Source organism: Indicator indicator, chromosome 15 (assembly GCF_027791375.1).
Source record: "Indicator indicator isolate 239-I01 chromosome 15, UM_Iind_1.1, whole genome shotgun sequence".
In the NCBI taxonomy this organism is placed as follows: domain Eukaryota; kingdom Metazoa; phylum Chordata; class Aves; order Piciformes; family Indicatoridae; genus Indicator; species Indicator indicator.
In genome coordinates this window covers 13,843,417-13,865,237 of record NC_072024.1, presented here as the reverse complement: position 1 = coordinate 13,865,237, position 21,821 = coordinate 13,843,417, and the positions used below count along the sequence as shown (strand labels likewise).

The 21,821-nt window shown below is 52.1% G+C and overlaps 1 protein-coding gene across 1 annotated transcript; it reads left to right on the top strand.

Annotated features, from left to right (window-relative positions):
- Positions 1 to 385: 385 nt before the first annotated feature.
- Positions 386 to 9,169, top strand: LOC128971589 (cytochrome b-c1 complex subunit 1, mitochondrial). Its single transcript, XM_054387179.1, has 13 exons — positions 386 to 461; positions 987 to 1,127; positions 1,576 to 1,662; positions 2,626 to 2,755; positions 3,488 to 3,686; positions 4,237 to 4,316; positions 4,462 to 4,577; positions 4,785 to 4,928; positions 5,659 to 5,819; positions 6,801 to 6,886; positions 7,388 to 7,476; positions 8,014 to 8,089; positions 8,955 to 9,169. The coding sequence occupies exons 1-13, from the start codon at positions 390 to 392 to the stop codon at positions 9,017 to 9,019; spliced, it is 1,446 nt and encodes a 481-aa protein (XP_054243154.1). The 5' UTR covers positions 386 to 389; the 3' UTR covers positions 9,020 to 9,169.
- The last annotated feature ends 12,652 nt before the right edge of the window (positions 9,170 to 21,821 follow it).

Genomic DNA, 21,821 nt, shown 5'->3' with positions numbered 1-21,821 from the left:
GGCAGGGCTATTTGGCTGCACTTTGGCACTGCTGGGCACTGGCCTGGGCCTGACCTTCCCTGCGGGCAGTCTGTCCTGCCACCCACCACCCCTCCCTCTGACCTATTCCTGACGATTTCGCCCTCGATGCGCTCCGGTCCCGTCGGGCTGCCGCCTCCAGCCCACTCCTGTCCTCACCCATCTACGCACCCTCTCACCACCAGAGGGCGCCGCCACATGCCCAAGCCAGTTTGCGCGTGGGACGCACCGCCCACCTCTGCGGTCTACACGCAAGCGCAGTCCAGCACGCAGCACGCCTCCTGCGCATGCTCCGGCCGTGCGGCAGCCCCGCCTCCCGCGCAGCCGCGCAGTGGCCCGGGCGGGCGGTCAGCGGCGGTGGCAGGGACAAGATGGCGGCTTCCTCTGTGTGCCGGGCTGGCTGTGTGGCTGGGCGGGCTCTGCTCCGGGCCCCTCGCCCCTCTGTGAGTTATCGTGGCCGGCGGAGTGGGCAGCGGGAAGGTGGGCTGGGGGGAGGCCGGCCCAGGGAGCGAGAAGTCCGGCGATGCCATGGGGCTGCTGGGCCTAACCTGCCGGCAGGTCGGGAAGGTCACGGGGATGCGGCGGGCAGTGCGGGGCGGACAGCGGTCGCCATGGAAACCTTCCAGCCTCCGGAGTCGGGCTGTGCTGGGCCGGCCGGGAGGCAGCGGCCTTTACCGATTGCGAAGCTTGCCGGGAGCCTACTTGTCCGCTCCCCTGTCCATCCTGGTTGTGACTTGTTCGTGAGACTTCGCAGCGGTTTTCGACCTATTCGAAACCTCGGGTGCTGCGGAGGGTTTCCAGCCCTCTGCTTACTGAACGATGTGTAGCAGGAGCTCCCAACTATAAAAGTGAATGAGCTTGTCTGGCCTAGCTTTGGTCATCTGTGTGCCTGGCAGTCCGTGTTCTGGAGGACTGCCCTGTAGAGGGAAGTTGCTGCTTAGCGGTCATCACAGCCTTTATTTCTTTAGACAGCTTTGTTGACTTTGACAAGGAACCGAGGTGCTGCCACCTACGCCCAGACACTCCAAAATATCCCTGAGACCCAAGTCACCACTCTGGACAATGGTCTTCGTGTTGCTTCAGAGGAGTCCAATCAGCCAACATGCACAGTAAGTTTAAGATGAGTTAAGGGCTTGCCTGGTCTGTAGCTGACCTTCTAACAGTGACAAACATCTGTTTGAACTGAAAGTTTTGACAGAGACCCTGCTACTTCTCAGTTAACTGGAAGGATAATTTAGCAGTGGAAGGCCTAGCCTGGCTTTGTGTAAGTCTGTAGTCAAGCTTTCATGCTCTACAAGTGTTCTCAGCCTTGCGGTTTTGGGGTAAGCAGTGACTAGTAGCATTTATACCTTTGGCAAAGCTATCAAAGGATTTTGTGAAGCTGCTGGATAAAAAGCCAGAACGTGTACCAGGAACAGTTTATGGTGTTTATTCTTATTTTGCTTCTGCTAGTGCAATGTGTGTGGAGCAGTCTTCTTGCCCCTGCCTTTAAACTTGTGACAAGAGGGTCGAGCATGCTGTTTGTTTCCTTTACTGATATGTGTGCTTTGTGTTCAGGTGGGGGTGTGGATCGCAGTGGGGAGCCGCTATGAGAATGAGAAGAACAATGGTGCTGGTTACTTCCTAGAACATCTGGCCTTTAAGGTAAGGAGATAGGTCTGGCACAGGTGTGTGTGGAGAGCTATTCTAAGTATTCTGCTTCTATATTGTGCTCTGCCTTCAGAGGCTGTAGCTGTTAGGAGTGTAAGTCAGGTCATCTGAGTCCCAGAAACTTTTCACATAGTATATAAATAAGTTTCAGAAGGTCTATATGGTCTGTTTGCTGCTTTATGTGGTGCTGTTTGCTTGAATGGGTGACATGAGCAAGCATGAATTACTACAGCTCTTACTTACTAGTTGGTGTTTTCCCTCTTAAAGGCAAAAAGTTGTAAGTAATGAGACTGAGTCTCTGACGCTGTGTCCCAGCCACTGCGTAGTGTACATGCAGGACTACATTATGAAGTGTGTTTCTTCAGGTTAGCAGGCAGAGCTCAAAGCAGCATTTCCTGTAACTGTTTATTTTCCTCCTTTTCTTTTTCCAGTGGACCAGCAAAGTTTAGAGGCGCCAGCTCTTACTTTTATTACTAGAAAGTGTGTCTGCTGAACAGCCCTGAGGCAGAAGGCATCTAAGCCTGGGGATTGCTGACACTTGTCAAACTGTGCCATCACAGGCAACTTCAATATCGGCATGCTCCTTAAGAGATGACCTCTGTATTAGAAGTAGTTTTGTGTAGTTCTGAATATTCCTGCTTCCATAACTAGAAACGTGATTTAGTCTTGTTCTTGGTTTTCTTCCATGGATGTGACCTTCAGCCAATTCCCTCAGCCTAGTCCATCTCCTTCTCTGCTAGGTTTCTTAGGTCTTTAAACATACACCTCAACTGTCCTTCATGTAGAGCAAGTAAGCCAAGTTTTAAATTTGTTGCTTTCTGCACTTGCTTCTGGCTTTTATGATTCACATGACAGGTTTTATTGCTTTAGGTGTTAATTGTTCTTTTTTTTTTCCTTTAGTTCTGCCTGAGAGGGATTTTTTTCATTTCATAATTGTGTTTATTTGTTTTCCTTCAGGGCACGAAGAATCGTCCTGGCACTGCCTTTGAGAAGGAGGTGGAGAGCATGGGAGCTCACCTGAATGGGTACACCTCACGTGAGCAGACTGCCTATTACATAAAAGCCTTGTCCAAGGACATGCCCAAAGGTAGGATGGCCAGTGGGTGAAGTCTGATTTGCACATTAAGCCAGCATGTATGGTTGGGTTTCTCTGACACCAGCATCCTTTCTAACAACAGACCAGGGAATGAAGTTGTAGCCTTGCAGTAAATTGGAGATTCTAGTTCATAAGTGAAGAGACTGCTGTTACGCTGTGGTGCTTCAAGGACTGCAAGTTCATGCGTTCCTAAACCCAGATTTGCAAAACTCTTGTGTCAGGCTGCATTATATTGCCAGGAGGGAGAATGGGGGAGTCAGTAGTCTGTGGTTATTTTATGGAGCTGAGAAACTGAGGTCAATGACAGTTACTCTGTCAGGAGTCCTCAGTACAGCTCCTGAAGATCTTGCTTGTGCTCTGTATTACTCTGTGCAGACTCCTTCTGGGGTCAGTTTTGTTTATAGGTGGTGATTTGAGTCAAAGCTACTGTGGATGTGGGCAAGTGGCCTGTAAGGGTTAGGCATGTTTCTGCAGCAATACCCTGCTTCTAACATGCTTCACCTGCTGCCTGCTTCCTGCAGACAGTGATGTTTGGCAAGACTTGGAGACTTCATGCTAAACCAGCATGACTTGTGTGTCCCTGATGCCGTGGGAATTGATCCCTACTGCATCTCCTCAGCATGGTTTGTTGCTCTCTCTCCTTGCGGTGCTGTCTTTTCTTCTTTCAGCAGCCCTGGGTAGCAGTCAGACAGTGGGATTGCTAATGCAGGAAATGTATTGCAGTTGTAGAGCTTCTGGCTGACATTGTGCAGAACTGTGCTCTGGAGGAGTCTCAGATTGAGAAGGAACGTGGCGTCATCCTTCAGGAGCTGAAAGAGAACGACAGCAACTTGACAGAGGTTACCTTTGATTACCTTCATGCCACGGCTTTCCAGGGGACTGCACTGGCCCGCACTGTTGAGGGGACCACAGAGAACATCAAGTGAGCAACAGGCTGGATGGGGTTCAGTCTTTGGGGTGCATGACTGCTGCTTCTCAGTAGTGGTGACTGCATGAGGAAACCAGTCTCTACACAGGTCTGCCCTGTGGGCTTCTCCTTGTATTCTGACTGAGTTTTCCCTGTTAGTGCTGGTGCAAGTGTAATGCTGCACAGCATTTACAATTCCCCTCATGGGAGGTGTGAGGTTAGTGGGCCTAGGTTGAACCTTGTCCTATAATTGTCAGTTTAACACCATTAGAGAAATTAAGAGCTGGGAGTGCTCATTAAAGCAGTGGCCTTGAGCATACACACCTGATAGCATGCTGGTGGCTCAGGCTGAATTGAAGTCTATCCTTAATTCTCATATCTTGGCCACCAGTTCTCTGCGTTCAGAGCCCAGGATCAATACAGATGGTGCAGTTTTGCTTTTAAAAAGTATTGTTACCTCACAACTAAGAGAATTGACAGCATCACTGCTGTGAACTTGTGTCTCCTAAGACTCTCATCTCTCCTACTTGGAGGTGCTGATGTACTGGGTCTCTCTTCCTCCTAGGCACCTGACTCGAGCAGATCTTGCCTCCTATGTTGATAGTCACTTCAAGGCACCTCGTATGATCCTGGCAGCTGCTGGAGGTAAGTTCTAGATCCTTCTGATTCTAGGAGGCCTGGGTATTTTCAACATGGGGATCAAACCCCTGTCACATGTCTGTAATGTAAAACCAGATGATTTTGTTAAATTGATCTAAACCAAGTGCAAATTTCCCTTTGCTGTTGCCAGGTATTTCCCACAAAGAGCTGGTAGATGCAGCTAGGCAGCACTTCAGTGGCATCCCTTTTGCATACAAAGACGATGCTGTGCCTATCCTTTCACGCTGTCGCTTCACAGGGAGTGAGGTAAAGCTGGGTTGGTCCTGAACAAGACACACAGCTGTTGCCAGTACTGTCCTGTTGCAGCAGCTGGTTTGTGCTCAGTAGTCTGAGACTTTCATTTCACTGGGGTAATACCAAGAGCCCCAGTTTGTCACCTGGCGTTGCAGCAGCCTGCAGGCAGAGCTGTGGTGCTCATGCAGTTCTTCCCTCCAGTCCTTGGTTGTTTTCTAGATCCGTGCCAGAGATGATGCTCTGCCTGTTGCCCATATTGCTCTTGCTGTGGAGGGGCCAGGATGGGCTGATCCAGACAACGTTGTCCTCAATGTGGCTAATGCCATCATTGGACGCTATGACCGTACCTTTGGAGGTGGGAAGGTAAGAGACTTTTGAGTGTGATAGGAAGAACTTGGAGCCTTTTAATGTGAAGTGTTATGGAGGTCCTGGGTGAATGTGCTTTATGGAAGGCTGTTGTGGTTAGCTTCTGACTGTGAAGTGGTTAGGAGCCTGGAAAGTAGGGTGGAAATGTAATCAAGGCTAATCCAGGACAGGTGATGCTGGCAGATGACCTGAGCCTTCTCTGCTAAGTTTGGAAGAGGTTTAGCTGATGAATTCTCAGCAGCTTATTCCTGCTCTCATGAACTAACTGCTCAGTAGGGGGCAGTGATGGAAGTAGGACAGAGTAGTCTGTAGTCTCATGGTGCAAGCTTGCCTTACAAATGTAAAGCAAGTGGAACTGGTTTAAAATATTGCATCCATTCTCAATCTGAAACCTTTCTGGCCTGCATAACTGTGTTAACCCCTGGTACTGAGAGACCTTGCACTTTCCCATTTTCTTCCACTCCTACAGTGGTATGCATACCAGCTCCTTATCTGCAGCTGGAAAAGGAAATGGTTTTGCTGGATGGACTCCTAGGCCATTGTTTGTGGCTTTCCCACCAGTGAATCTCATCTGTTGACCAAATGAAAGGTCTAAATTAAGCTCATCTTCAGTAAAGTATTCCACTCTGTCTTGTCTGTGGTCTTTGTGAAAACAGCTCAGTGGGAAAGAATTTGAACTGAGGAAGCTGTAAGAGTGAAATGGCTGATGGTATCCCCTCACTTACAGAATCAGTCCAGCAGGCTGGCTACGCTTGCTGTGCAGCACAACCTCTGCCACAGTTTCCAGACATTCAACACCTCTTACTCTGATACCGGCCTCTTTGGGTTCCATTTTGTTTCTGATCCTCTGTCTATAGATGATATGATGTACTGTGCTCAGGGGGAGTGGTAAGTACAACTTCAGCAAACATTCCTGTTGAAGATCTTACCCTCTTGTGGGAGAATAAGCTGGTGGGAGGAGCATATTAAGCCTTCAGAGAGCAGTGCCTCTTTATGAATTTCTTGGTAATTTGCATTCTGGTTAAGTGATCCTGTAAGTGGTTTCTCTGAATGTCTTAGGATGTGGCTTTTGAGGAACTATTTTAATCCCTTGGGGTTCTCTGGGTCTTTTGTTCATGCTTCCAAGTATTAGTACTGAGGCTTGGGTTTTTTCATCTACAAGTGAGATCGTTCCTTGGAGACAAGGCTTTTCCATGTGCCCGAGAGATGCATCTCCATTGTCTTGTTAAGCTTGAGCAAAGCAGGCAGAGTTCCAGTCCTTCAGACTGTTGTGTTGTGTCTGATAAATGCCCCATTTCTGGAGTTACGCCAATGCTTGGGGGGCCTTCTATCTGTCTTACTGTATATATGTATATCACAGTAATAGTTTGAGGCTCTGTCTAAGATTCAGAGGCGAGCTGTGCTGTGTTGGAAGCATGTGGAGTTAGCCCTTGCCCCAGACACCTTTCAGTTGACAGGGGAGGAGGGGATTTAGCAGCTGGAGTCCAAACAGACTCTGTGCAACTGTCTTGTTCTCTTATTATCAGTTTCCTTAGCAGCTTGACGTGCCTTCCTTCTCCTGTGATAGTGTACCACAGGCTGCTGCTGCTGTGCCTGATGGCAAGCTAGAGCCAGCACCAGGGCTACTTAGACCTTTGTGAGTGTAACTCAGTGTGTAACCTGTTGGATGGTACCTCTTGCCTCTAAGCTTGAGCCTTTGCCTCCTGCTGTTCAGTGCTCCCCAGTTCTTAGCTGTTCTGCAGCAATCAAGAATGAATCTCAAGACAAGCAATGTTGATAATAGCTTAGGCCTGGGACGGGAGGAATTCGCTTTCTGTATGAGCAGACATATCTTTAAGAGCTTTAGTGGTCTTTCCATCTCCTCCCCAGGATGCGTCTGTGCACTAGTGCCACAGAAGCAGAGGTGAAGAGAGCCAAGAACTGTCTCCGAAATGCTATGGTGGCTCAGCTGGATGGTATGTTCTGGTTTGTGGACTGACCACTGTGCAGCTGTCAGAGGGTTGCCTCATTGTCTCTGCTGGGGAGCCGGAGCTCAGCTAGATACTGCAGTACTGCTGGCAGGCACCAGCCAGAACTTTCTTGCCTCTGCTATGCATTCCTCCTACCGTGCTATCAAAGCAGCTGACTCCAGCCTGCTGTGCTAAAGGCTAGCTCTGACTCTGTAAACTTCTAGTTGCTCCATTTCTGAGAGCAAATAATGTGCTGCCTGATGAACTTAGAATCGAGACCCTCAAACTGGTGTGCCTTGGCTGTAACACTTTGGAGGCTGATGAAGCAATCTTGGTATTGCTGACTTCCTGCTGGAGCTGCTTAGAGCAGTAACTACAACTGGTACTTCATGAGAAGCCAATTTAACAAATAGAGTTTCTTCTGTCTGCTTTGGCTGACAATCACAGGCTGTGCAGCTCTGGAAGGCTTTCTGCTGTGCTGACCATGTGATATCTCCCAACATCTAGGTACTACCCCAGTGTGTGAGAATATTGGAAGCCATCTCTTAAACTATGGACGCCGTATCCCCCTGGAGGAGTGGGATGCCAGGATTGCTGTATGTATCCAATTGTTTTGGTTAGGGTATCTAAGTGTGGCTGGCTGTTTTCAGCATTTTCTGGCCTTAGTTTGCTGCAGCAATATGAGGTTTACTTATCTCTTAGTCAAGCTACCTGGAGTCTAGGCAGTCAGCTCACAGACTGACAGGGATCTGTTAGGATCTTTGGCATAGACTCAGCATATCCTGTGTCCCTGTGACTGGATTCAGTCCATCCCAGGAAAAGGCCTTATGCCTGTGTTAAGCAGAACAACTTGAAATTAGTTTAACAGCTTCCCTAGAGGTGGCCAGCATCTAGTTTAATTCTACAGCCACAGTGCCTTGAAAGGCTTTGGATTTTGGGTCTTCTGTACCCTCAGAAGAATGTACTGTATGGAATATTAGCCATCCTCATAAACAAGAGCTGAACAGTTGGTGCAGATGGCCCCCAAGTCTGATCGTTTTCTAAATGATCTTGATATGTAATGGCAACAGTCATCTCCAACTTTGAGAAATGCTGTCTGCTGGAATGGGCATTAATTGCTTGATATTTCTTAGGCTGTTGATGCAAGAATGGTGAGAGATGTCTGCAGTAAATACATTTATGACAAGTGCCCAGCGATTGCAGCAGTTGGTGAGTAGCATGTGGCAATCAGTACACAATAGCTCCAAAACCAGGAAGGGGTCAAGAGCTGAGTGGAAGTGAGCTGCAGGCAGTTTTCATGTGTCTGTTCTAGCCTCCTAGCCACTCTGGTTCTTTGCTGGTATCCTCTGCATATGAGATGTGCCATGGTACATTTGCCAAGAGATCAAATCTGCAAGGTGATGGGGATGGTGGCAGTGAGCTTCTGGCTGTCCTCCAACCTCTCTACTTGCTGTGGAGCCATGACTAAGATTGGGAGTCCCATGGGCTGGGTGTGGGCCCAGTGGTGTCTACCAGGTGTGCTTACCCTGGGGTCATGGTGGTTTATGTAAGGCAAGTGAAGGGACTTGATTCTCTTGCGCTGCTCTGACATGCCTGTCTGGTCAAGGACAAATCCTTCTCAGCAAACCTGCCTGAGCAGCTCAGCTCCACTCTGCTGCCTCCTTCCTGTGTGTTGTGGATTCCCCTCCTTGGTGCAGCTGTTTCCTCTGGCCTTCAAAGTGGAGCAGCTTGGAAAAGAGAGACAATTTCTGAACAGGAAGTTGGAATGAACTAGACAAAACTTTGTGTTTTGGTGGCTCCCTGTACTTCATACCTGTGTGTGTGGAGCCTGTACTGAGCATTATAGAGCAGTGTGAGAAGACAACTTACTCTGAGGAAACCAGGAACTGTTTCCCTGTCAGGAGATGGGATCTACTGGTTTTCCTGATGCAGATTTGAGCTGTAATTGCCTGGGTTTATGCCTAGCTGCTCTGGTTCATGAGAACAGGCTGTTCCAGCTGCTTTAAGACCATGGGAAACTGTGTAGGGATTTCAACTACCGTGTCTCCAGTGACTAACTTCTGTTCACTCTCAGGTCCCATTGAACAGCTCTTGGATTACAACCGTATCCGCAGTGCCATGTACTGGGTCCGTTTCTAGGATGTGTCCCTGCAAGTTGGAAACAGTGAAGCTGAGGACTGTAACAGGCTCCCTCTGGATCTGAATGTCTTGTGCACCAGGGGCAAGATGAGTCCCATCGAAAATGGCTGTCTTCTCAGTGTTAAATGTATAAAAATAAATATGTCCTACATGGAGTTGATTCTGCTGGGAGTCAGCTGTCTCTTGTTGGGTCGTATACATAGATGTTGTTAATCTTGCCAAGGTGGTGAGATACTGAACTGATCACTGTTTGTCAATTCTAATACTAGAATCTTGTCTGCAGCCTCACCTCCTCTGTCCTGAGCTGACAGTGTCCTGGTTTGGATGTCTTGACTTTGGTTTGGTTGAAGGAAATCTTTAGGCTGGTACAAGGCTGCCAAGGTAGCTCTAGGTATTTCTACCTTGTCCTCCTGAGTAGGCAGCAATGTGATCAAGCTTGGGCTGTAGCAGTGCTGTTTGTGCGCTAAGAACCAAAAGGTTCTCATCTGAGGGGACCTCTGTGCTCTCCTGTTTGTCAAGCAGATCAAAATGAATCTATGGTCGTCTTCTGGTCCCTGGCATGACTGTTTGTGACCTTTGTGTTGGAGGGGCTGCCTCTGCAGTAGGGGTGATTTGTGCAGCCCCTCACTCCCTAATAAGTTATAATCAAAACTGTTTGGCTGAGCTTCCATCACCTTCTGAAGTTGGTGGGCAGCCTGGCCTTGCCTGATGCTGCCTTAGGACCACTGAAACAGTTGTCACTAGCAGAGTCAGGATGGTGTGAGGAGCTGGAGCTGTTGCTAGGCAAACATCTTTCCAGAGCCTGTACAGGGATGTGTTACCTCTTGTCTTAAGCTTCCCAGTTATCTATAAACTAGCTGAATAACAAGCAGAGGTTGCTGAGTGTGTTGCATGTTGTGGAGTATGTTGGGAGTTCCTCTTGCAGATCAGCCTCCTTCTATCCAGTGTGTCTCAGCTGTGCAATACTGACTGAAGTGTAGGGTGACTTGGCTTGTGCCTGGAAGATAAGCATTAGGTGTGAGGAGTTGAAAGACCTACCTGACCCTTTCTGCTTTTTCTGGTGTTAACCTGGTTGTGCCTACCTTGTTTTGGGTCTGGGGAGCTGAATGTGGAACAGAAAGGATGAAACTGGGCAAGGGGGGCAGAGAAAAGCTCCCACCAGGTGGCACTAGCCTGTCACAGCTACCCTTGGAGGCTGCGAGGTACTCCTGCTTTGTTTTTGTCCAGGATAAATCTCCCTGGGATTCTCATTTAATTTCCAGGTGCTGCCCTGACGAGTGGGATTTAAAAATAGTGTAAAAGTTTCTAGGAGTTAGTCATTACACTTGAGACTAATCCAGTGCACTAAATAATTTGTGCTGAATCTGGATTCTTGATGAGAGAGTCGGTGTGTCTGAACTCATTGCATACAGCAGGCAAGTTTGAAACTGTTAAATGTTGTTGATGTAATTTGGGTTTAGCTATCACCACAAGCTCTGGCTCGTCACAAGTGCACCAAGGGCTGAAAAACTAAACAAGCTCACTTATGCCCCGAGCTGTGTGGAAGCAATAATTGATTTTTGTGACTGCAATCACACTATAATCCTCTTTTGTCTTCTATCGCTCTATATTTTGTCCCCCTAAGGTGAGTGTTTTGCAGTTGGTGAGAAATACAAGGAAAATGAGATATACATCCTTGCTTTGGCATTTCCTACAAGTTTTCTTCATCTTCTTGGGAATAGTTGTCTTCCTCAACTAGTTCCCCGAGTCCTGCCGCACTGCTCTGTGCTAGGCACAGATTCAAACCTCTCTGCAGTTGCTGCTTTCCGAATGGCTGTTTCTCTGCAAAAGCAGCAGGCTGGCTGTGCTGAGCAGTGTGCTTCCCGCACTTCAGCAAGGACTAACACCTCCTCCTTCCTCCTGACCAAGAAGCTGCAGCTCTGCAAGGATGTCTGTTTTATGTAGTGTTAGAAGATACCCTGTAGATTCTTTGATCCATGTAGAAATCTGTGCTGATCTGGGCTAGGAACTGAGTGGCATTGGATGCAGAGTGCTGTTGGGTGCCTGCTAGCAGCTAGGAGTTGAAGCTGAGTCATGTCCAAGATGCTGGCACCTCACTGCAGTTCTGGTGGCACTCTGCCTTGTAGTGCTGGTCATATTTGGGTGCTGTGGCAGTCATGCTTCCAGGAAACAGAGGTATCTCACCAGCTCTAAGGATTAAGAGGTCTGCAGTGTCACTTTTCCTTTGTAAACAAGCAGCTGGACGGGGAATCTCAAAGGTGGGGAGGAAAAACCCATTCAGGAGCAGAGAGTGCTACTGCTTTGCAGAGACAGCTGTGCTGTGAGCCTTAGAGAGGGGCTTGGGAAGTGTAACCCGGAATTGGTGCAGTAGCTGAGCATTTGGCAGCTGAACCCTTTCTTGTCAGGGGAACTGAAGCTTTAATCTCCTTGACAGGTCTCTTGCTATTGGAGCTGTACATCTGCTCCTTCACCACAGCAGTCTCAGTCCAAGGGAATCCAAACTGGAAAATGTCTGGCACAATGGACTGTCCAACCTTGATGTTCTTCCTGAACCTTGAAGAAGTGAAATCTCTCCGTGGACCTTTCTGCTCCCCTTCCTGTGGTTTCTGCTGACCACTGAAGGACGGTGGCAGTACCAGAGAAGGGAGTTGCAAGCATCCCTGGAACAGGGCAATTTCACTGAAACTGGAGATGGCCTGGGTGACCTAATAAATCTGTTTCCTGGCTCCTCAGACAATACAGGATTGTTCAGCGGGGCTCTTTGACCAGTCTAGTTTTCAATGGCTTAAGTGTTTTATTTTGCTACTTCACTTGGAAGGTTACTTGGGATCCCATTAGACTCTGCTGATAGATTTAGCCTGGTGTATGAATTGGCCTTTGCTTCCTCTTCTCCTGCATGGTGCTGTCTTATCCTCTCCCAGTGAAGTTGCCTCTTTGAAGCTCATGCCCTCCACCTACCTCTAGGCAATTGCTTTCCCTCCCTGACAGCTTGGCACTCTGTCTCTTGGCTGGAAGAGAGGAGGATTTGGAAAGGAGGTTACTGTGCATTGTTAGCTGCACCCTACACAAGGCTCTGCAAGGCTACCTGCACAGCACTTCAGTTTCCACTATACAGAGCTACTCCAGGTACGTAAGATCTAGCAGTGAAAATGGGGAGCACTTTCTTGGAGACCTGTGATGAGTGCTCCAGGTTCCATAAGCTCTATCAGGAAAAGCTGTTGGTACCCCCAGCGTGGTGCTGTGGGGCCAGGGCAGATGTGCAGGGTGGGTCTGCTTTTGGAGGAGGCAGCCTCTTTGATATGTGAGCTGCTTGTTTGAGATTCAGGTGCTTGCCAGGAGAGGGGCCACAGCAACCAACTGTCAGTAGTTGCCTCACCTGAACTAATTACCTGCCCTGGAAAGTACAGTTGATACTAATCATAGGTGCTGAGCCAAGCCTGTCCTCGGGGAAGCAGGGAGCTGCAGAGAGGCTTTAACAGAAATTAGAGCCTTGGAGCTGTGCTGCTCTTTGGTGCCAGAGAGCCTTTGAGAGGAAAGCCTGCAGCCCTCCAGGCCTGCTTCTCTACCCACTCTGCTGCTGAGGATGGTGAAAAATGACAGTGGGAGAAATAGCTGAGTGGGGTTTAGAAGACAGGACTGAAGTGCAGCACTGCTGGTGTCTTGTGTTGCTGGAGCCTTGTGCTGCTTGGACCCCTTGGAGCAGGGATTGACCAGCATGGCTATGACCAGAGACCTTGTTCCCTCACAAGCCCCTGTGTAGTGTGGTTTGCTCAGAGGAGGGTTGAGTTTTCCCTGTGATGAAATTTCACTCAGTAGGGCTGCAGGATTGCTACAGTGAGGGTGGTACCTGACACTTGGCATCACAGGCTTGTGCTGGCCAGGCTTCCTGTTCTTTACCTTGCCCTTTTCTAGCCTGGAAAAGAGGAGTGGTAAGTGGCAGCATCTGGATGCCTATCCAGAAATCTCATTTCCTATTTGGAAAAGGAAGCTTCATCTAAAGCTTTAGTGAACTCGTTACATGGAAAAGCAATGGACAAAGGACCCATCCAGGCCTGACTGCCAGCTACAGCCATCCCTGCCTCTTGAGAGACATGAGGCTGAGTGGGGCACAGCAGGATTTGTCTTTGTCTCCACTCTTTCTTCAATGGTGTGCCTGGTAGGGATGAGTCTGAGCTCTGAACACCCTCATTAAAAGCTGCTTTGCCCCACACATCGTCCAGGGAGGATCAGTGATTATCACTTATCTGTGCAAACCTCTTCTTTCTAGCTCTTTGCCCCTACATATGTTCCTTCCCTAGGGCTCTGAAGTTTGTAGTGGTACTACTAAGCTGATGTTCTGATTTACTGCCCATTGCTAGGGATGCCCGGAACAGGTACAAGAAGTGTTTCTGGAGGAGGATCTGCCCAGGTTTCTCACCTGCCTAGGAATGGGCAGTGGAGCTGCTGGCTTAGAACTAGGCTGCTGGGGCTGGCAGCCTGGGAAGGTTGCAGCCCAGGTCAGTGAGAACAGGAGAGAGGGTATTGGTGGCAGCAGTACCTGTGGTGGATCACCCAGCAGGTTCTCTGGAGACAGTGCTTTTGCTCAGTGTGCCACCATCCATTGCTGAGCCTCCACCTTCCAAGTTCCACCAAGAGCCTGCAGTGCACTGTGGAGCATTGGCTTCTCCGGGCGCTGCGTTGCCCTGCTGTGACTGAGAGCTGGCACTAGCTGCAGTGTGCAGAATGAAGCTGCTTGGCCACATGTGCTGCCTGCAGCACCTGGTGACTGAGGTGTGTGAGGCATTCTGGCAAACAGCCCCAGTGCTGTGCACTATTTTCTCCTTTGTGTGTAAATTTTGTTCAGGCAGGTGCTTGGATAATTCCATCAAGGGGACACAATGCTTATCTCTTTGTTTTATTTAGGGAAGCGTGAGCTGACTCTTCAGAGGGGGGAATAGATTCTCCGTTATTTGAATGTTTAATCTAGGGAATTAAAGTTGTGTTGCCTTGGGATTTAGGGTTTGGTGCATAGTCAGCTTCAGAAAACTGTACTCTGAGCTGCTCTGGGTACAGTTTAGCATCATACAGATTTGTGTAGACCAAAACCATGACCTCTCCATTCAGACCACATTGCTCTTGAGCAGTGCTTGTACCAACTGAGAAACAGCCTTGGTGACACTGATGAAACTTGTGGGGTGTGATTTCCAGGTGGGGATCTGTGGAGCAATAATTGCCCATGGAAACAGCAAGTGGGGCTGGGGCCCTTGTGGGAGGTTTGGTGTGCAGTGGCTCTAGGAACCATAGCAGCAGGCTGAGCCCTGCTGCTGCTCACCTGGCACAAGGATGCCATGGTGTGCCAAGGCCTTCCAGGAAGAGGTGATGAGTGAGCATGCTTGAGCCCTGGGCACCTGGGCTCCACATGGTGGTTCTACATTTCCTCCCCTTCCCTTGACTGACTGCTGCAAAGCTGGAGGTCCCTGCTGGCCTTGGCCGCTCTCTGCTGCAGCTCTCCTGCTTCCCCCGCATTGTTTACAGCTGTTCCAGATGTGCAGCACTTGGCAGGAGCCCCTGTGACGTGGGAACGCAAGTATCTCTTGTTTCTTCCTTGCACACGCAGTGGTGACTCACAGGTGACCTTGCCCTGGCTTCGCTGAGAAGGACACAGAAGGATGAGGTCCTCATAGTTCTGTGGGTGACAGGAAGGATCCTGTGCTCTTCCCTCCTCGATGGCAACGAGGGGTTTGCAGAGGTGCTGGAGACGTTTTCAGCAAGGAGACAGAGCTCAGAGAGCTCTCAGTTGTTGTTCTTCTGGGAATGTGCTGTGTGGGTGCAGGCTGTATCCCATCCTCTGCAGGACCTCAGCCTTCCCGCGGGGCCTGCAGCATCCTGTCCTGTCTCTGCCACCGCATTTGTGGAAGCCCTTGCGTGAAAGGTAGGTGTCCTTCCACCCTGTGCCAGCACGGTGACGCAGCCCTCCTGCCTGGTGGAGATATGAAGTCATCCTGAAGGGGGGGTCTGGGGAGGGAGGAGTTCCCATGGTGACAGACAGCAATTCACCCGACGGGACGGGGCGGCTGCTTCGTCCTCTTTATTCTTTTCTTCTGGAGTCGGGCACCCAGCCAAAGAGCTGAAGGAGCAATGGCACAGCCTCGCGGGGGAGAGCCGTGAGGACAAGTCTGGTCTTGTCAGCTGCACAGATCCCTCCGGAGCGTGTCCCCCCCTTCACTCCTCACGTGTAGTGGTGCTCCCAACCCTTCCTGCAGCCTTGGTCCCTGGGGTGCTCACCCACACCCCCCGCCAGCTTTCTTGCCACCCCAGCAGACTGATGACCACACGTTTGTCACCCTTCCCATGGACCGTGGCTCTGCATAAAACTTCGGTGTGGTTAGCTGGCGTACGCCTGTAGGGGAAGGTATGATGGTGTCCTGCTGGTAAAGGAGCTTGTGCCATCAGCGTGCCTAACACTCAAAACTTCTGAAAGCCCCTTCCTGGGAGGCTGCAGTGTGGCCTCAGCTCTCCAGTGGTACATACACCCCTCCGTGCCCCTGCTTGTCCCAGGCAGGGCCCCTGCCGCGCCTTGGTGCAAGCTGTGCCGTTCCCTGCCGGGCGGAGCATGTGCCAGCGGCTGCCTGCTGCCTCCTGGTGCCGCCCCGCACGTCTCCCACCACCCCTTGATCGCGGGCGATGCTCCCCGTGGCTGCACCGGGTGCCTCTTGCACAAGGAGTGGGCTCTTTATTGAACCCTGCCAGAAACTTACATGGAGCCGCAGGTACTTTTTAGGGGGCGTTGGTGCAGGTTGTGAAACATCTGAATAGAGGCAGAGAGGAAGCATTGAGCAACCACCCTGACATCCCAGCTGCCAGAGCCACATCCCAGATGTAAGAGTGGGGAAGTGAGAGTAGGATCGACTGAAAGAGTAGTGAGGGGCAGCCTTTTGCTGGCAGAGGGACTGTAGGAGAGCTGACTGGAGAGCTGAGGTGGGCAGACTCCCTCTCTGGCAGCTCCTGAGTGGGTGCCTCTTGCCAGTCACCGGTGAGCACAGGCTGCTTTGCCAGTGCTGGCTGTGCCTCTGCCTGTGGCTCAGCAGCAGGAGGTCTTGTGCACAAGCTGTTAGTGACTTGTTTCCATCCCTTGGGAATTCAATGACCATCCTCAGCAAGGTGTAGTGTGGTAGCAGGGTCCTAGGATGGCAAGTCCAGTGTGCCCTCGCTTCAGTCCTTTGGGACTGGGATAGGGGCCCCTGAAGGCAAACTCCTCAGACTCACAACTATTCCTCTTGGCAACTCTCCTCCCCTGGGAATACATCTGCCCTGAGCCACTGCAGCTGAGCAGGCATCTGCTGTTGCTATTGGAGAGAGGAACAAACACTCCTGGCTCCATCAAGCTGTGTGAATCCCCTGCAAGGAGCAGCTTCTTGCAGCACAGCTGGTAGCATCCCAGGAACGGCTCCAGCTTGCCACACACACACATGCTGCCTGCCTGCTGTTCCTCCTCCCTGCCAGGCAAGCAGGAACTGTGTGCCCCTGCCACTGCACTCCTCCCTCTGACACCCCCTTGCCATGCTGCTGCCCACTCCTTCAGGGTCTCCTCTCACAGATCTCCAGGGTCTGTGGGGACTCCCATGGCCAGGTTAGCCTGTAACTCATGGCCCTGTGTGCCATGCTGGGAGCTGGGCAGCTGCTGTTTCCCAGTCCTGGGAGGTGGAAAAGTTTGACATAAAGCAACAGAGCAGCTCCTGTGCACTTGAAAGGTGGTGGTGACTTGCCTGTCTCCCCCTGAGCTGGCTGCTCCTAGCTCTAGGGTTGGAGAAGGAGGGATGGGGAAGCGATAGCTTTGCAGTTCTCATCCCCCTTTGATGGGATGCAGTTCTCATCCCCCTTTGATGCAGAGGTGCTGTAGGGTTTGAGAGCTGGTGGGCAGCTTGTCCTCACATGTATCAAGGTCTGCTCTGCTGCTGGCATGCACCATGGCTCTGCAGGGCTGGGCTCTGTGTTCTGGGCTCCTGCAGATGCCCCTGCTCATCTGGTCCTGAGGTCAGTCTGATTTAAAGCAGAGACTGGTGGTACCATCCTGCACATGGTACTGGTGAGTGTTCCTATCAGGTCCCTGGGAGCAACGCTGAACTCCTATGTGCTCTTCTAGTCCCCTGAAGCCACAGTGGCCCTCCTACCCTGCCCCTGAAAGCTGAGTTTGGTGCAGAGTGACAGGCACTGATGACAACCCCCACCACACAGTGGTGGTTGAGTTGCCTCATATGCCCTGGCAGAGGAATGCTGTGGAGGGCTTGATACAGCCAAAGACATCTTGGTGTGCGCAGGTAAAACTCTCTCCTTGCCTTCCCTGGTGCTGCAGGCAGCGACCTGGCCTTGCACAGAACTACTCTCCCACAGGAGGGATGCAAGAATGCCACCTTTCAACTCTGCATTGATTCAGCTGGCCCAAGGCACTGCTGCTAAGCTTGGCTCTTGGGGCACCCCATGGGTGCAGAGGGTGGGGCAGGCAGGCTGGGCGGCACCAGTGGGTGCAGGCAGGCAGGGGCTGACTCTGCTGCCCAGCATGTTGAATCAAGCTCTGCACACCATGGACCCAGCCTGCACACGCCACGGGCTGGCAGCTCTCCCTCGCCTTCCCTTTATCTTCTCCTTACTGCAGGCATCTGAGGGGAATCCACTCCCTCTGCTCTGCCAGCCCCTGCTCTTGCACCCTGATGGGTCCCTGAGTCCCCCTTTGGGCACCCTGAGCCTGGCTGTGCCCCAAGCACTGCTTGCTGCTGCCTGCACACCCCACAGCCAGGGCTGGGCCGGGAGAACCTTAATCCTCTGTGCTCTAGGGCAGGTAATTTGTCTGCCCTCAGGAAGAGGCAGGAGTTCCCCTTCTGTGACAGTGTGTTCTGGGCTGGCTGGAGCAGCTCTGGGGTGTATGCACTTTGCAGGGCTATTGGCATGGGAAAAGCAACACTGGCCCCACACAGAGGTGCTGGGGGAGCCTTGCTGCACCCAACTCCTGCATTTCCACCCTCTCCTGCATCCCCAGCCTTGAGAGCAAGACAGGCTTCTTGTACAGAGCCTGATCCCTACTGCAGGTGGGGGCTGTGGGGCCAGGAGCAAAGGGGGGCAGCTCATGCCTCAATCAGGTGGAAAGCCAAATTCCTGTGGGATCAGCCAGGCTGCATGGCTGGTCACATGCAGCTTGGTCACAGCTGCCTGCACTCTACTTCACCCTGTGTCCCTGATGCACAAGCCCTAGCCAGTGTGCAGCATTTCTGGGCTTCAACAGCATCACCCAAAGTTCAGCCACAGGATGCAGCTGAGGAAGGTGGCTTGTTAACTAGCCCTAGTAGTGCTGTTTGCTCCTCAACCCATTGTCATCATCCCGACCATCACCTGTCCTTTCTGATATGCTGGCTCTGTGCTGTGGCAAAGTGCCACTGGCCCTTGGTAGAGCCTTGGCAGTGCCTGGCTTTCCACTCCCTTGCTGTGCCAGAGAGCCAGCCTGGCCCCTGTTGTCAAGCTGACCAGGGCTGCCTTCTGCCTGACTCAGCCAAGGGGGAGGTCACATCCCCATGGTGTCACCGTTCCCTCCCAGAGCCCTGTCTGTGAGGACAGCAGGGCATGGCTGCAGTCCAGCGCAGCTTCGTGAGACACTGGTGTGTGGCCGTGCTGGCAGCAGCCTCCAGACACAACAGTTTACAGGCAGTAAAAACTTCCCATCCTTCCACAGCAGCCATGAGGAAAGCTGGGGCACACATCTGCCTCACAGGGAGCCCTGGTGTGGGGGGCACGACAGTCTCAGCCCAGTCTCAAGCCTGGCTGCAGCTGACCACTTCTTCCATCATCTTTCAACCACTAGACCTTACCTGCAGCTGCTCCTACTCCCACTGTGGTCCCCGCAGCCAAGCGCATCCTCCTCACTTTGGGTATCCTCAGAGCCCCTGGGCAGAGAGCAGCTCACAAGTCACAGCTCCACCATGATGTGTTACTTTGCTTCTTTTTCCTGCAGGAATGTGGCTTTGGACAGCAGAAGGATGAGGGCTGTTGTGAGGTGTCCACTTGGTCACAGAGGAGCTGGGGGTTTGCTGTCTGCTCTCCTTGGGAGGCACAGCCCAGAAAGCTGGCATGGCCAGCTCCTGCTCTAAACCACTCAGGGCAAGTCAGTAGGAGGTAAGGGTTGACCAGTTCCCTACCCTGGCTTGTTTTGTTACCTCTGGGCTTGCTGGGGAGCTTCATCATCACCAAGGCCACATCATGAGTATGATGCTGGCCCTCTGATGTTCTCCCCAAGCTGGCTGGTGACAGCAGCAAGGATCCATGAGCAAGAATGCTGGAAGCAAACAGCTGGGTGCTGCAGCAAGGAGCTGGTGGTGCCTGGTGCTAGGAGACATTCCTGGAGCATGCCCCAACTGGCCCACTCGGCAGGCAAGGTTCCCCCTTCGGCTCTGGCCAGCTCCTTCTCCCCTCACCTTTGTCAGCAGCAGCCACCCACTGCTCACTTCCAATGGGAATCCTTCAGATTTAAGAGATCCTTGTGCTGCCTGGTCCATTCCCACCAGCTGGGGATGCCCACACCACACTGCAAGGGGGAGTGCTGCTGGACTGTGGTAGGACCAGAAAACTCAAACCCTGTAAGAGTTATGCTGAATCCCAGTCTGCATCAGATCAGTACTGTGGAATCAAGGCAGCAGCTGTGGAATATGAAGAAGGTGAGCAGAAGATGGGGTGTGGGACCAATGGCAGCCAGGCCACAGCTGGCTCTGGAGCCCAGGACACATTTCACCACACCATGTTTCACTGTGCTGTGTGACTCATCTTTCCTGCTGCTCAGTGCAGAGCTGAAACCTCACCTGGGGCTAAAGAAAACAGATTTTCCTCTTGTCTCTCACTAAGGCAGCAGTGAGGCTGCCTGCTTAGCAAGCACAGGGCAAGAAATGGCTCAGGCCCAGTGCCTTCCCTGCTCTCAAACTGGGAGGTTCCCATCCTTGGGGGTGATGTGACCCCCTTGCAAGGCTCAGAGCTGGTGCATGCTTATACCTGCAGCCTGCAGGGAAGAGGGCTGGTGGGACCTGGGGAGATATTTTAGGGCTTCTCTTGATCTGAAACTTGTGGAGCATCAGAGGCTGTGCCACAGGGTGTGTGTGGCCAGCTGGCAAGTAACGTTTTTGGACTGGGCTGGCATGCAAAGGACAGGCAGGGGTGAGGGGCTGGAGTTAGGATCAGCCCTGCAAGCTTTGATCAGTGTCAGTGGAGAGGAGTCAATGTGTTTTGGGGCCAAGCCAACCCCAAAATGGGAAACCCCAAGCCTAGACTGTGGGCTTAAAGACTGGTAGCCTGTCTGCCAGCCAGCCATGGAAAAGGACAGACAGCTTTTTGGTATGTTCTTGGTTGGACTGACATGAAGCAGCCTTGTGAGTCACTCCCACCTGGTCCTCTCCCTCTGCAGTACTGTCCTGTGCCCCAGGGCTGTGGATTCCTTCCTGGGCCCTGGTATGTGGGAGGAAGCTGGGAAACTCCTTGGAGGAGGAGGCACTCTGGTTTTGGGGACCCAGCACCCCTGCATGTCCTTCTCCAGTGCCAATGTAAAGGGCATGCTGCTGTTAAGACAGTCAAGATGCTCCTGGGCTGCCCATGTGGGAGGGGGGCTTTGAGACCACCCACACTGGTGCTTGTCACATTCCTGGGCACTGGGGTGGCAGGCAGAGCTCCTGGCATGGCTGCAAAGCATCACTGCCCCAATGTTTCTGCCTGCGGTGCCCACTGGGCAGAGCTTGCCCTGGTGCTGCCCCTGGTAGTCGGGGTAACCCCTGGCCGCCTGTGCCCTGCTGCTGACACCACGCCGTGGGGCTGCTCTGCCAGGCCTGGGCCTGGGGCCAGCCACAGAGCTCTTGGCACACCCCTCTGCTCCCTGTTTAACGAAGCCCCTTGTCTAATTGGGACAGGCCGCCTTGCCTTCATTAAGTGAGCTCTGGTGGGAGGAGAGTTTGGGGATGGTCCTGACCTGGAGACACTGGACCCACGGCTGAACCCACAGAGCTGAGGCAGGCAGGGGGAAGCCCATGGCTGCACTGAACTTTGGAGATGGCCAGCCAGGTTGTGGGGCCAGGGCTGGGGTCCAACGAGAGGAAGGCTAATGAAGAGGAGGGGATGCACTGCTTGCTGCGCCTTTAAGAAGAGCCAGGGAATCGCCGCTCCTCCCCTGCTTGGGAACAGTGTGTGCCTGGGAAAGTTGCCTGCAGCCTGCCCTGGAGCATCTTTGCTCAGTGGCAGGTGGCACTGCCCCGGGCACCCAGCTGTGAGGTGGCCCTGGGTTCCAAGGACTCTCACTGTCATCCCTCTCAATGCCTGCAGGAAGATGCCCCCGGACCTGCCTGCTGCCTTGCCAGGAGCTGGAGGGAAGCCCTGGGGCTGGTGGCTGAGAGGGCACAGGTATGTGGGCTGCTGAGGACAGGGGTGTGCAGAATAACCAAGGGGAAAGAGGGAAGATGGCATGGGGCACATGCTGGGGTCAGCCCCAAGTGAGCACAGGCAGCAGCAGGGAAGATGGGGTCCCAAGGAACAGTGTGCTCCCAGGGGGTGCCCCAAGGGTAAGGAGCACCCTGAAGATTAGAGCTTCACCCTGGGCTGAGGAGGAACCCCAGGATACAGTCCCAGTTGTCACTGGGTGGGCACGGGACGAGGCTAGTTCAGCATGGAATCCCTACCCACCTTGCTGGACATCCTTTCCCTTTTACCTCCTCCCATCAAATGCAGTCACACTACCAGTAGCTTTCCAGCAAGTTTCTCCAGGTCTGGGGTAGGTTTCAGCCACCAGTCTGCTGCTGGGAGATGG